The 13,740-nt window shown below is 47.4% G+C and overlaps 1 protein-coding gene across 3 annotated transcripts in view; it reads left to right on the top strand.

Moving 5' to 3' along the window:
• PIK3R3 (phosphoinositide-3-kinase regulatory subunit 3) overlaps positions 1-13,740 on the top strand; it is an 82,100-nt gene that overhangs the window by 43,085 nt on the left and 25,275 nt on the right. The window contains exon 1 of one of the 3 annotated variants that reach the window (XM_005437388.4): positions 5,644-6,535. The exons of the other annotated variants lie outside the window; for them this stretch is intronic. Coding sequence (XP_005437445.1) covers positions 6,430-6,535 — 106 coding nt within the window. The 5' untranslated portion in view covers positions 5,644-6,429. Of the gene's footprint in view, positions 1-5,643; positions 6,536-13,740 lie in introns of those variants that run through there. 3 annotated transcript variants of the gene reach the window in all.

Below are 13,740 nucleotides of genomic sequence, written 5' to 3'. Positions count from 1 at the left end.
AAATTTTTTTCAAGCCAGTGTAAATGGGGATTGCTGAAACCCTTACAATTGGTCTGTCAGGCTGCTTCTTTAATGGATTGCTCTGTTTAACTCTCTCTGTCACTGGCAAGATGACAAGAGAAATTAGTGTACTGGAAAATATAAGGTAACTGGCAGCTCCCCAGCCTGGTTCCACAGTCCTGCAGACCCTGGGGTGCCACAGTGCCGGAGCCTGGCTCACCGGCTGCTCTGCCACTTCTTTGGAGGAGGAGGAGGAGGAGGAGGAGGAGGAGGGGAGCTTGCAACCCCCTGCCCTTCCTAGGGATAGGAAGACCTGAAAAACCGCCCTGTGGCTCTGTTACTGACATAGTGAAGAGCTGTGCACAGCTAGCTGCAGGCTGGGATTGGGGTGGGGAGAGCACCTAAGCATCCTCCCAAGGCCAAGTCGCAAACCTTTCAGCAGCTGCAAACTGGCTTTATCTTCTGCTTTTACACCACGGGTATTATTTTTTTTTTATTTGAAGCACAATTGGTTACTATCAGTCTTCTGGGGGCATTGGATGTAGGGTGGAAGTACTGGCTGTTGGGGAAGATGCTTCCAGTGTGTGTGTGAGTGTGAGTATGTGTGAGCACATGTGAGTGCATGCAAGTGTGTGCTGCCGTGGAGATGCTCTGACACCTCCATTGTTCACAGCCAGCCTCTGAAATTTGGCAGTGATGATGCCCCGAGGCTAGAGATGTACCTTTCGCTTTTCCCATGAAATTCCATTCTGGTTTGGCTGAGTTATAAAAAAAAAAGTTTTAAAATCGCCATTTCCCTTCTGCTGCCTGCATTCCTCAGGAAAACTTTGGCAGCCTGTCAAAACAATAACTGAACGTGAACTTTCTAAAGAGCTGGCCCGGTGCTGTCTGCCAAAGCAGCGATTCAGCACAGCTCAGCACAGCATGTCCTTTCCCTCACCCCCCCATGCCCACCCCCTTGCACACTCATCCCTGGGCACTCTTCGGCACAGATGTGTCCACCCCAGACACCAGTGGGCACAGCACGGGGTTGACATGTGCTGCCCGGCTGCAAAAGCCACACACACCTCCTCTTCCCTCGCAGGAGAGCAACTTTCCACTTCCAGCCCTGACTGTTACTCCTGCAATTTTTGAGGCAGAAACCTCTGGAACAGTAAGGAAAGGCCAATCCAAACCTTGCTGAGGAATACCTTAGGTCCAGCTGCAATAACCTACGTTGTAGACATTTATTTAAAAGATATTATTCTTTTTTTTTAATGTTATTTCCTATGTTAAAAGAATGTTGTTTATAATGCAAAGCCAAGTGCTTTTAAGTTAGGAAATGCCTAATGTATGATTCCTCGCAAGCTCAACTCTGTGTGCATGCATTGTGCTACAATCTTTACATACGTGAGCCCCTATTACAACCTCTTTCCTTGTTGTGTGGACGTGGGATGGAAGAGGGCACAAGCTGCTCCAACAGCTGTAAATAAGACACTTCCTAACATTGAAGTGTTTCATTTGAATGTTTTTGCAGACCACATATTATTCTTTAACACAGGTTTTTAACGCAATGTGTAATTTTCAAACCAAAGCACCCGACTTTGGCTCACTTGCCAGAGTTTTTTTCTCACCACAGAAATTTGGCCACATCTGGGGTAGAGCAAGGCAACAGTTTTGCAGCCTATGAGGACATAAAATGACTCTAAAGCAGAGAGGAGGAAGCACAGTCCTTGTTAAAAGCACCCATTACATTTCACCTGAAGGTGCAGGAGGATGCAGGGAAGGAAACTGCTGCTACTTCACCCGCACAGGGGTTTGAATTAACCTTCATCTGGTGGCAAATGCTTTGTGGTCTCTGGGGTATTTTCAAGGCTCAGACTGTACCATTCCAGCAGAAGACGGTGCTTGCACCATCCCTGTGCTGCCAGCACTGCTCTGGTTCGGGAAGACAGGATAAACCTCTGCCCTTCCCACCACTTCTCTTGCCAGCAAGCCTCAGGTTTAGCTTGCAGCGTGCTGAGCTATGGTGAGGCCCTGGCAGCAGTATCTGAGCCAAAGTAGACCAACCCTTCTGCCTTCCCTCATCTCCTTGTCACCAGGAGGTGAGAAACAGGCAGGAATAATCCATTAAACCAGTCTGCCGCGACTGGTTGTTCTTGTGCTGTTACTTGCAAGATGTGGTTGCCCCCGTGGGAAGTTGGCCACCAATTACAGCAGATACTGCACAAATCCTGATCTCTGTGCAGCGCAAGGCTAGTAATTTCATGTAGCATTTAATGCCAGCCAGGGAATCGTCCTTCCCGATGCAAACACAGCTCTACCATCTACGAGCTCCCCTCCAGCAGGGCCTGAGCTTGTGCTAACACTGCTGTTCACATTTGGGTCTCAGGAGTGGCCAGGAGTCTCCAGCCTGCCCCCAAAATCTCTCATCATTTTAGCACGTTTGGCTGGCAGCACTGTGGATTCAACCCCCCCTCCCTCCTCCACCCCTCCAACTATAAAAGCCTGTTGTGGCCTACATTCAGCTGTCGGATATCACGTTATCATGGCTCGGCAAAGAGGAAACCAAGCAGTTTGGCACAAATGGCTTTTCTGTGTTTAGCCTCTTCCAGCACGGGTCCATTCGGCTCCTCCTAAAGCACATGGAAGTGCTCAAAACTTCAATATTTAATCTTGCCTTGAAATGCAAATTGTCAGATCCAAGGAAATTAAAGCGAGCGAATGCACAGCCATCAACGCAGTGATGTTGGGGAAGCAGCAGATGCTGTGCTCACTTCTTGCCTTTCAGCCTTAGCATGGGGCACCAGGACCCTTTTTTGAGCACTGTGTCCCCTGCTCAAGCATTGTCATTGTCACCATTATTTTACTTCAGCATTTGAATGTAGCTTTTCCTGACTTGGGGTGATCTGGTGCTCAGCCAGACCTTGAGCATCCCTGAGTGCTCAGTGTGCTCCTGGTTTTGTTTCTGTTCTCTGAGGGCACTGCTGTGATGCTCAGCATCTCTCCCCTCAGCATGCACATGCACACGACTGCTCACTCCTACTGCAAGGCAGGCAGTGTGGTAGGAAAGGGAGCGCCCCATGCATGCGTGTTGGGAGCCAAGTAATCCTGGATATAAGCACAGTTTTGAGAAATAAAAACACATTAATATTCTGATCTCTCAAGGCATTATCCTACTGCTTACCATTACACACAATCCTTTGCCTTAAATTGCATCTTTGATTAAAGCAGCAATGAGAGAAACCAGAGCTAATAACAAAATGTATTCTGCTTTAAATCACTAAAGTGAAAACATCAATAAGCTGTAACCATCACTGCCGCCATGAAAATGAAGGCAACCACCATGGGAAACAGCAAGGATGAAATCCACTTTGCCAGCATAAAAGCCAAGTAATTAGGTCTTATGTGGGTGGAACTTATAATGAGGTGCAGGAAGGGGGAAAATGAATTGCAACCCGAGCCTGCCTCCAACACCCCCACCCCCCCAGCCCCCGCCAGAGCTGGTAATCTTAAGTTTGGGAGCAGCAGTAGGGACAGCAGCCCCATTTCTCTGCTCTGCAGGGTCTGCAAAGCAGTGTCCACATCTCCACCTGCACCCACCGCCCAACCCTTGTGGGGCTGCCCTGCACACCTTCGGTGGGCAGCGGGTGGCTTGTACCCACAGTACCAACTTAAATTTCACTGGGGGAGAGGGGGGTGCTTCCATGGATGGCATTTCACTTTGAGCAAGCTTGAGCTGATGCATTGTATCAGTCCAAGAAATTTAATTTAAAAATTAGAAGAAGGAGTTTTATCTGGTTATCATGGATTAATCAGAGTTTGTGGATGGGGATATAAAATTAATTTATATGCATGAAGTTATTTGAATCAAAGCTGCCTGTCCCTCAAGAAGCTCTATTAACTAGAGCAGCGCTGCTCTCCATTGCTTGCCATGGAAGTTGTGATACATCAGCAAACTTCAGAACCTCAGCACCCGGCTCTTTCCACATACTCTTACATTGTAGTTTCTCAGTTATTCAATGTTGCAGTCAACCTCCGGTTCCCCCTAAGCCAGGAGTATGTTTTCAGGAGCTGTCTACCTAGTGCTAGAGCGGGAGAAATTATTCATAACTTACTTTTCCATGCTTTAAAGTGCAAATAAAGCCGACAACTTCAGTGCTGGGTTTTCTAACATTCCCTGACATCTCCACAGCAGATCGAGGTGCTCATCTGTCCTTGTGCCTGCGACACTGGTTGGAAGTCTGCAGAAAGGGCTTTTTAATTTCTCAACAGCTGTCATTCCGCCTTTCTTTAAGGATGCTTCGCCATGCTAAGACCGAGGCTGCCTGCCGAGCTGGCTGCATTTCTGCCTCCCACCAGTGCTTGTGGGCTGCGGGCTGTGGCTGGCCATAGCGATGTGGCTGGCAGGCAGACTGAGGTTCAGTTTCGGGTGTGTTCGCAGCTCAGTTTTATCCCAAAGCTTGTGAGAGGCAGCCATCCCGTTTGGTGCCTTTTCCTCTGCTCCCCCCCCCCCCCCCCCCCCCCCCCCCCCAGCCCCGGTTACGTTGCTAGAAAGAGCTCTGGGTTTCCCTGGGGTCACACTCTAGGCAGCGGGCAGTTACGAGACCCCCTGGAACGCTCAGGTATGATGTGGAGTACACGGCAGGCAGCTGCCAGGGCCCTGCGGAGGGAAGGCAGGGGAGGAGAGCCCATGTTTCTGGCAGCAGCAGCAGGGCAGACGGCTGAGAGGGGGTGCGGCGGGGCCGGCCAGCCCAGGTCTCAGCCGGGGGTGCGGACAGCGGCTCCCACCTGCCAAGGGCCTCCTGGGCCCGGCCCGCGGTCCTCTCTCACAGACCCCAGCCCCAAAGGGGTGCCGGCCCTGGCTGGAGGGTAGCAGGTACACCCGGCGCTGCGGGGCACCGGCCCAGGGGGCCGCACCCCGCCGAGGGGGCAGCGGGCGCTCCCCGGCAGCGGCGCCGGGGCCGGCTGTGGCGGCGGGCGCACGGCACGGCACAGCCCGGGGCTGCCCCGGCCGGGCGGCGGGGCCGGGGGTGCCCGCGCGCCCCCTCAGCCCCGTCCCCCCTCTCCGCCTCAGCGCTCGCCTTTCTTTGTCCCGCTTAGTAACTGGGGCTCCCAGCCAATCGCCATCGAGCCGGCCGGCTTCGCCGCCAGCTGATTGGGTGCGCTGGCCGGAGCCCTCTGCCAATCCCGGCGCTCGCTGCTCCCTCAGACAAAGACAGCAGCTCTGGCAACTGGGCTCGGCGCCCCCCGCCCCCCGCGCGTGCTCCGCGGCAGCAGCCCCTTGGCGACAGGCCAGCCGAGGGACCTACCACCTCCCCTGCTCTCCTCAGAGCGGGGGGGAGGGTGTCACTGGCAAAAGGCGGCTAGAGAGGCGGCCGCAGGGGCGAAAGACAGCCGGGTAAAAGTCAGGAAAGCGGCGAAACAGTTTTTGGGTTTGTGCCAAGCTTGCTTTCTGGGCTTGTCTCTCTGGCGTGAAGAGGACGTTTTCCCCTTCTGCATTTTTTTTTTTCGGCCACCCCCTCCTCTGCTTCGTGGAAGCGCCCGCTCGCACAGGCCCCCCCCCCCCCCCCCCGGACTTCCTCGAAGGAGTTAAAAAGCCGGCGCGAAGCCCCGCCCACGGGGCCCCTCCCGCGCGGCTCCGGGGGGCGTGGCCTCGTCCTCGGCAAGAGGCGGTTGGCGACGGTTGGGCCCCTCAGAGCCTCTTAAAATGAAACCTAGCGGGGCCGGCCGCGCCGCAGAGAGCCCGGGGCTGCGACCTGCCGGAGCCGCCCGGGGCCGCCGCCTGCGCCGCGCAGGGCTGCCAGCTGGGCACGGCGGGCGACGGCCAGCGCTGAGCTGAACCGAACCGAGCCGAGCCGGCGGGGACTGCGGGCCGAGCGGCCCCCAGCGCTGCCCGCCCTGCTTGGGCTCCGCGCCCGCCGTTATTGTTGCCCGCCGCCCCCTCCTTTCTACTCCGCCGGCGGAAAGAATTCATCCAGAGACCGAGATCTCCCCTTTTTATCCGCTTCTTCCCACCCAACCCCTCTCTTCTGGGGGGGGGGGGGATTTTGTTTTGCTTGCAGCCCGGTGTTTTAAAAATACCCCGAAAATGGCGATTTTTAGAGAGAATTCAGGAAGGTGGCTTTTCTGTGGAAAGGTGTCTTTTTAAACAAAAAGAAGCACTCTCTATTATATGTATATAACTACCTGTCTTAGTTCCTGCAGGGCAGCCGCTGAGGTGGCTTGTGGGCTTTTTTTAATTAAGTTTAATTCCGCGATTTTTAATTCCCCCCCTTTTTTTTTACCCCCCCCCAGAAGTGTTATTTCAAAGCGGGGTGGATTCTTCTCGCCTTCCCCTCTCCCCCATTTTTTTTTTTTGTTTGTTTTTAAACCCCCCCCCCCCTCCTCAATTAAAAGCCGGGAAAGCCAGTCGCTTCTTTATAAACCTGCCGGGACCGGGCTGTCGCGATGTACAACACGGTGTGGGATATGGACCGCGATGACACGGACTGGAGGGAAGTGATGATGCCCTATTCCACTGAGCTGATATTTTACATTGAGATGGACCCTCCAGGTAGGGAGCCGGAGCCTGTCCCCCTGCCTGCGCCGGGTCGGGGCCCTTCATCCCTGCCCTCTCCCCTGCCCTCCCTGCAGGCTTTCCCCGTTTGAAAAAGGAGGGGGAATCTGCAGAGGGGGAGGGGGGCGGAAAAAAATATCTCTACTTAAACTTTGTGTAAACTTTCCAGGGACTTGGACCTGCTGCATCCTGGGCGAAAGTATTTTAATACTGGTTTTTGAGGAGGGGTGGGGGGGAGAGAACTGCAATTTATGGTGCCTTTTGGGAGGTGGAAAGAGGCAGGAGGAGGAGAGCTGCTCGCACCCCCTCTCCCAAGTCTGTCTCTTTTTTTTTTCTTTTTTTTTTTTAAAAAAAAGCCTTTATTGAAAACTGTATATTTCGGCTGTATTCATTTCTGGAGGAGCGTTTTTATTAGCCTCTTCACCTGTGTGCCTTTATGTGCCTGTAACACTTTGATGGCAGTGATTTACCTACCTTCATTCAGCTCCAGTTTAATCGCTTTTACAGTCTCCGAGACCCTTTTTTTGCCAGCTTTCTTCCAGCATTGACAGATGAGGTGTGTGTTGTCGCTGGGTTTTGGTGCTGGGGGGATAAGACTTGGGAACAGGCTGGAATCCATCCCTGGAGGCACTGTTACTTTGATAGCGTGCTTAATAACCTTGTTCAAAAGGGTTTGGTGCAACTCTTTTTTTTTTTTTATTATATTATTATTCCGCCCCCCCCCCCCGGGATTACTAGTGCTGAAAACAGAAATGCGTTCTCTCACTTGCCTGAAGTTTTTAGATGGGACAGAAAGTTTCTTTTGTGTCCAAAGCGTGAGGGAAGGCTTACAAAGCAAAAAGGTTGCGTCTTTCTTTGGTAATGAATTAACATAAATGGGTACTGGTGAAACCATATTTATACCTGTAAGTGCCTAACAGGCTGAGAGCAGTAAGGTAATTGAAGGGTCTTTATGTTCTTGGGTCTCTGATCTATACAGCCAGAAGGTAGATTAAAATACACACAAAAAATATTAGCTTGCAGAGAAATTGATAGCAAGTAAGTACTTCTAAGTAGTATCTTCTGTGTGGCATGTACTGTTAGACTTTCAAAATGTGCTTTTCAGTCTGCTGGAATCATGGCTTGTATCTCCAAGTGTGGTTTATAGTCTCTTTGTTTCAGCACAGTGAGCTTCCCCCCCCCGCCCCCCCCCCCCCCCCCTCTTCTATAGGTATGTGGTACTTTAATTAAGGAGGAGGTGATCATCCTGAGATTTTTGGATCTCAAGGACCTGTACTCACTTCCTCTGGTAACTGTGATGCTTTAAAAATTGGACAGATCTCTCAGACGCACAGTACTGGCCACTACTCATTAAATTCTTGCATAGCTGACACTACCTATTTTTAGATGTTACTTCTGACTGAAATGTTACACTTTCAGATCTTTCTGTGAATTTCAAAGGATATCTTTTTTGTAAATACTTTTGATCTTGACTACTCATGATGTTACTATTTCTATTTGCTTGTATCAAGTGAACAAAAACCGGAGTTCCTTTGTAGGTGACTTAAAACAATTGGTGTGGGGTGGTTTTATTAGAAAAAATAATGCCCCTTGCATGGTTTAGTGTGAGTAGGCTGCTAGAAGGGGCTGGCCTGACTGAACTGGTCAGAAAATGACTTTCCAGTATTTCTGCAGGAATTCAGCCATGCAGCCTTACAAAGTTTACGTTAAGGAGGAGTGCTTCTGTCATTAATAATGCCAGTATTTCCATCATTGAAGCCCTGTTGTCAGGTGTCAAGGCTCTGCATGGTCCATGCTGATCCCTGAAGTGTTCAGTAACTGTACCTTTCATATTTTTAAGCTAGAAAAGCCAGAGCTGGAAATTATGCATGGGATGATCCCCATGTATATGTCCTGGTTTTGTAGAACTATAACTTTTACATTTCAGGAGGAGGGAGGGGAAGAGAGAGAGAGAGTGTGTGGCTGTGGTGGTCTGCTTTTTCCTCCTCCAGAGGTGAGGTGGGAAAGCATTTTCTGGACTGGGATGATAGGTCATCCCTAAGGGGAGTGCAGAGGAATTTATTTGGAAGGTTTAAACGCTCGGCATGCCTTGAGATAAAGTCACTGCATTTGCACCCGGTAACAACCACAACTCCATTTGGCCCACTTCCAACAAAAATTTGTGAAGGTTTTCAGTATAGCATTCCCCCGCATAGCGGATGGAGTTCCTGAGCAGCTGAATGGTGGCAATATGTTTTCTCAGCAGCATGCAAACTAACAATATGCAGCGAGTGTCCCCACTGCCAAAGGAGGCAGCACGGTCTTTTGTTCACAGAACTTGTGTGAAGAGATCCCTGGTTGGTTTTTATGCTGCAGCACTGGGCACCAAGTGATACCAGGAGCCAAGAGTCTCAAATCATGCATGATTGCTCATGATTCCATTTTAGTGTGTCTAAACTTCAGGCAGAAGACAAAAGCAAGGTGAACATAATGTGCCGTGTCACCCGTAACCTGTAAGTCAAGGGTGGGGATACTGTTTCTTGTTAAGGGCCAGCAGACCTTTAATTTATCTTGGCAGGCTGTCTTAATACCCACCTTAGCGTTGCCCAGTAATAATGCAGAAATAAAATCCTGTGATGGCAGGCAGCCTGCAGTGCAGCTGTAGCTTCTGTCAGGCATTAGTGCACCTGCACCAGCTTATCAGTGTGCTTGTGTTTTCTGTCCGGGCTTGTAGGTGTAAATGGATGGCAGGTCCTGCAGCCCCTCCGCTAGAAGGCTTGCTCAAAAGTTCAAAAATGATAATGAAGTTGATGCCCCTCTCACACATTAGTTTTTCCCAACTCCAGCAGAGAGGGGTCAGGTAACAGGGGATTGCAAGCTTTCTGCTAGCTTTTAATCCATCCTAAACATAGTAGTAGGAGAGTTTTCCTAAATAGAGCAGCGTAACTTGGGATTCGGTTCTGCTAGCTTTGCAAAGCATGCCTTAGAGCAGTACAACTAATACAGGAGCAACAGTGGTGACAACCAGCAGGGTGACTCCTGTTACCTAATGCTTTTTCCTTTTGCTTGCATGTATAAATGCATAATGAAATGTATCACTGGCATAAAGTAGTATCTGTACATGCAAATATAATACTAGGTGCTCTAAGACAAAACTAGAGCCATCAGTTGCATATGGCTAACATATTAGCTTCTAAACTTTATAATCAAGGTTAATGTAGAGTATTATGGCCATAACAGCATTATATGCTGGTTCTGGCATTAGGAAACACTGTTTGGGGTTCACTCACTTGTTTGTTCTTGTGGGTCTTGCTAGCTGAAAAGACAAGGAAATAGGTTACTAGATTGAGTTCAGTTTTTATTTAACAACATCTGTTCAGGTCTGCAAAAACTTGTTACTGCCAGAAGTTAAGTTTTTGAACAGGGGATGTTGGATTGACTGCAAAAGATACTAGAGTACAGTTATGTATCACCTCGCTTCTAATTAGTAAGACTGAATAATGTCTTTCCCTCTGTAGATCTGGGATATATTACCAGTTGTTTTGATAAAATGTGTAATCACTGAATACATTTTGTCACAGTTGGATGAAAATCAGTAAGAGTGTTCCACTGGGATTTCAGATACAGATGTCAGCAAAGATATTTGGCTCAAATACAAATTAGAGGTTAGTTTCATTTGTGTGGGTTATGAAGAAAACCCCAAGTTTAAAGTAGGCTTACTAATGCAGAATGGGCTCTCGCTGTTTAGGAGCAGATAACAGAATAAGCATTTGTCCTAAAGCTATATGAAAGCTCCCTTTTTGAAGCCTGTTAGGTCCAAATATGACTGTCCACATTTATAACTTGGGCCAGCTGTCTTTTTCAAGACTATTACTTTTCCTTGCCTGATGTGGTGAGACTGGCTGTAACAATGCTGTTGCTGTAAAATCTTTTGATAATGAAGGGGGGGCAGCAGTAATCTGTAGGCTGCTTAGTCTGCTTTGCAAAAGCAGCACTGCCATTGTATAAGTGAGACAAGTATTCGAGGGAAAAAGTGTATTTATTCATTATAGTTTCTATTTTCTTCCCATATATAATTTGACAACCCTTGTTTTAGGGGAGCAATACTATAATTGTAATTTGGAAAACATAGGGTTCTGATCTCAAGGGCAGTGTTTGCTCGGGTACCAGTTGTGCTGTATCATTATCAATGTTATAGTGGAAACTGAATGTGGCTTCTCAAATGGGGTTTGTGGTATGCAATAGGCAGATGTAGGTGAACACTGCATGTCTATGCCTGACTAGTTTTCCAGTGGGAGACCAGATGCAAATTGTAATAGCGTTGTCAGTATTGTCCTTCAGCTTATCTGAGCTGACTCCAGAAGCTTATCAAGGAAAAGTTCTGCTCTTACACGTCTTTAAACAAACAAAAATCCACTGCATGTAATCAGGACAGCAGCACTGTAGCAGCAACTGTCTTGGTTGCAAATTTAAGTCTTGCTGAAAGTCATGTTTAATAAAAAAAAAAATAAAAATCAGGTGGTGGGGGTTGAGAGTTTCCTTATTACAGAAGGGAAGTTTGTTTAGGCTGTTTTGGGGTAGAGCAGGTAATAAATAAGGCTCAGTCACTTGTATTCCGCATATCCTGGAAAATGGTTTGAATTGAAGTCTCATGTCCTGTGGGGACAGTGATGTGAAATGCTTATATTCTGTTCTTGTTACACCTAGATTTCTCTACTGGCCTTGTCATTTAATGACTGCTGTGACCATTTTTTTATTTCTATGATTGCATTTTCAGGCTTGCTTTTGCATTCTTTGCTTTTGGTTTTCATTTTGATGGTTCTAACTGTTAAAGAATATCACTCATCAGCTTTCAATTAAATAAGTGAACACAAAAAAATAGCATCATTAATATAAAGTGAAATGATGTTTTGCTTGAGATGGGAGAGCCTGCATTAAAAGGCTGACATTTTTGTTTACCAGTAGGCTTTCAGATGATGTAGAAATAGTTAGGGAGGGAAAGCTTGCTGAAGGGAGTTCAGCTCTGTGTTCTGTAAAGCTGTAGGTTTATGCAAACTAAAACATGGGAGAACATTCTGAGAAGAAACCAAGCTCTTCACCATGTGTTTCAAGGCAAAACCTGCAGCAAATGTTATTTCTGCAATTGTTGTTCCAGACAATTGTGTATTGCACAATGCCTATACCTGACAGGAATTAATCACTGTATTGCTTTCTTCTACCTCACCTGTTTAAAAGGAGAAGACTCTTCTCAGAGTTTCCTTTGGGAAGTATTGTTCTCCCAAGGAGCAGACTTGACTTCTGTGTTTGCCATTGCCTGCACGGTATCTTATTCCAGAATGAAGCTATTAGGGCTTATCTTTGCTCTATAGCTTGGGAAAACAGAGGTATAGCTGGTCATACACATCTGTGCCCAGAACTAAAAGGAGCTGGGTGCCTTACATCATCTCATGTTGGTTGTTCAGTGAGTCACTTTTTTGGGCAGAGAACTAGGGAGCACTGGAAACAGCAGCATATCGTATATTTTTATCAGCATTCCCTGTATGTCTTAAAGCTTAGGCTTTGTTATTGTCAAAAAAACCTGTTAGCTGTGTTGAAACAGGTTGCTGTAAAACTTTGGCCCCATTAAAGCAATAGGTGTGTTTTAGCTTGATTTTTAGAAACTCGTTTTCGTAAAGTAGGTTGCTGAGTAATGCTTAAAAGAACAGTCTCTGCTCGTGTACTAAATGCCCCTATGGAAATGTATCAGAATTCCTTTTTTTCTTCTGCTTTTTATCTCATTTCTTCTGACAGGTTAAAATCTGCACAATAGCTAAGTAAGCAAGAATTTGCTTCTCCATAGTCTAAACTGCAGCGTATGAGCTGATGCTGGGTCCCCGAACAATGTGAGTGGATGTTACCTCTTTAGAAGAGATTTTCATTGTCCTTGATCTTTGCTGTTTCCTGCACTCAATAGACAAAAATTTTGCAAGGTTTCAGTGACTATATTCCATTACCTTAAGTTCTTCTAGCTCTTCTGAAGAAAAAGTAGCTGTATACAGGAGTTTTATAAGAATTTGTACAGTTTAAAGAAGAAAAGTGCCTGTTAGAGCCCTTTCCAAAAAGGACCCCAGCTGCCCTGCTGGACACCGACCAGCTGCCTGGTGAATCCTGATGCCAAAGCACAATGTGCTCTGAAGCTTTCCTGTGGCTGAACAGGGTCTATGTTCTTCTCTGGCTTTGAGTCCGGTGGCACACTTGAGATGGCTACCTTCCATCCAGTTCTCTTTGAAAAAGGAGGTTAAATACTTCAGCTGCTTCAACCTGTGACTGCTTCCAATGCTCACCCAGACTCTCTCCCAGTTTTTGTGAACTGGAAAAATGTTATTTTAATGATAGTTCATAGGAATGTTACTTCTAAAATCAAATATCCCTGAAGCTGACACATGGTTACTTAGGGAGGGCTTGAAAAACATCGTGTTTCTTAGCACAAAGATTTGTGGGTTTTGGACAAATCAGAAAATCATCAGTGTCCCCTTCATCTTGTTTGTTCTTTCACTGCAGAATAACTTGAGTTTTGGTTTGGTGTTGCTTTGGGACTCTTGTACTTTAGGTCAGTTTTTGCCTTCCAAACATAAGCCTCCCATTTCCTTTTATTAGCTACTGCTTACTCTGATACTTTTTTTTTTCCCATGAAAGAAAAATTCCACATAAGCCATTTTTTCCAGGGTTTTTACCTTCTGTAGCCTTACCCTAAATTTCAGCCTCTGTAGTACCCAAGATCTGATGCTACACGTGATCATCTCCTTCTGAAGGAATTCTCTCCTTCCTTGCGTGCCTCCCCTGACCTCTACCCCCCAAAAAAAGCCCCCAGCCCTCAACAACAAAACCAGAGCTGCAGCAACAGAGCTAGAGAAAAATTGCTGTAAAGAGGGAACACAGCCCACTGGGTTTGTTTTTCTTTGAGTGTGGCCAGTAGGGCTTACATTCTAACACCTGCCCCAGGAAAATGTTTTAGAGGTGAGTTGAATGAGAAGTTCATTGGGAATACCATGTATGTAAGCTCTGTTGTCTGTCAGAACCTAAATTCGTACATTGCAATTAAATTTCCCAGGCTGTCAGTACTCATGCTGCACTGCCCTGTATAGTGATCTCGAGGACTGTATGGGAATTTAGATTGTTGGCCCTCCGAGGAGCTGCTCCCAAATTTCAGATTAGAAGTCTTTGGTGTTTGTGGCATCTTTACT

This window comes from Falco cherrug, chromosome 12 (genome assembly GCF_023634085.1).
Source record: "Falco cherrug isolate bFalChe1 chromosome 12, bFalChe1.pri, whole genome shotgun sequence".
Taxonomy (NCBI): Eukaryota; Metazoa; Chordata; class Aves; order Falconiformes; family Falconidae; genus Falco; species Falco cherrug.
Note: the sequence above shows the minus strand (reverse complement) of the source record. Positions and strands in the feature narration are given on the sequence as shown.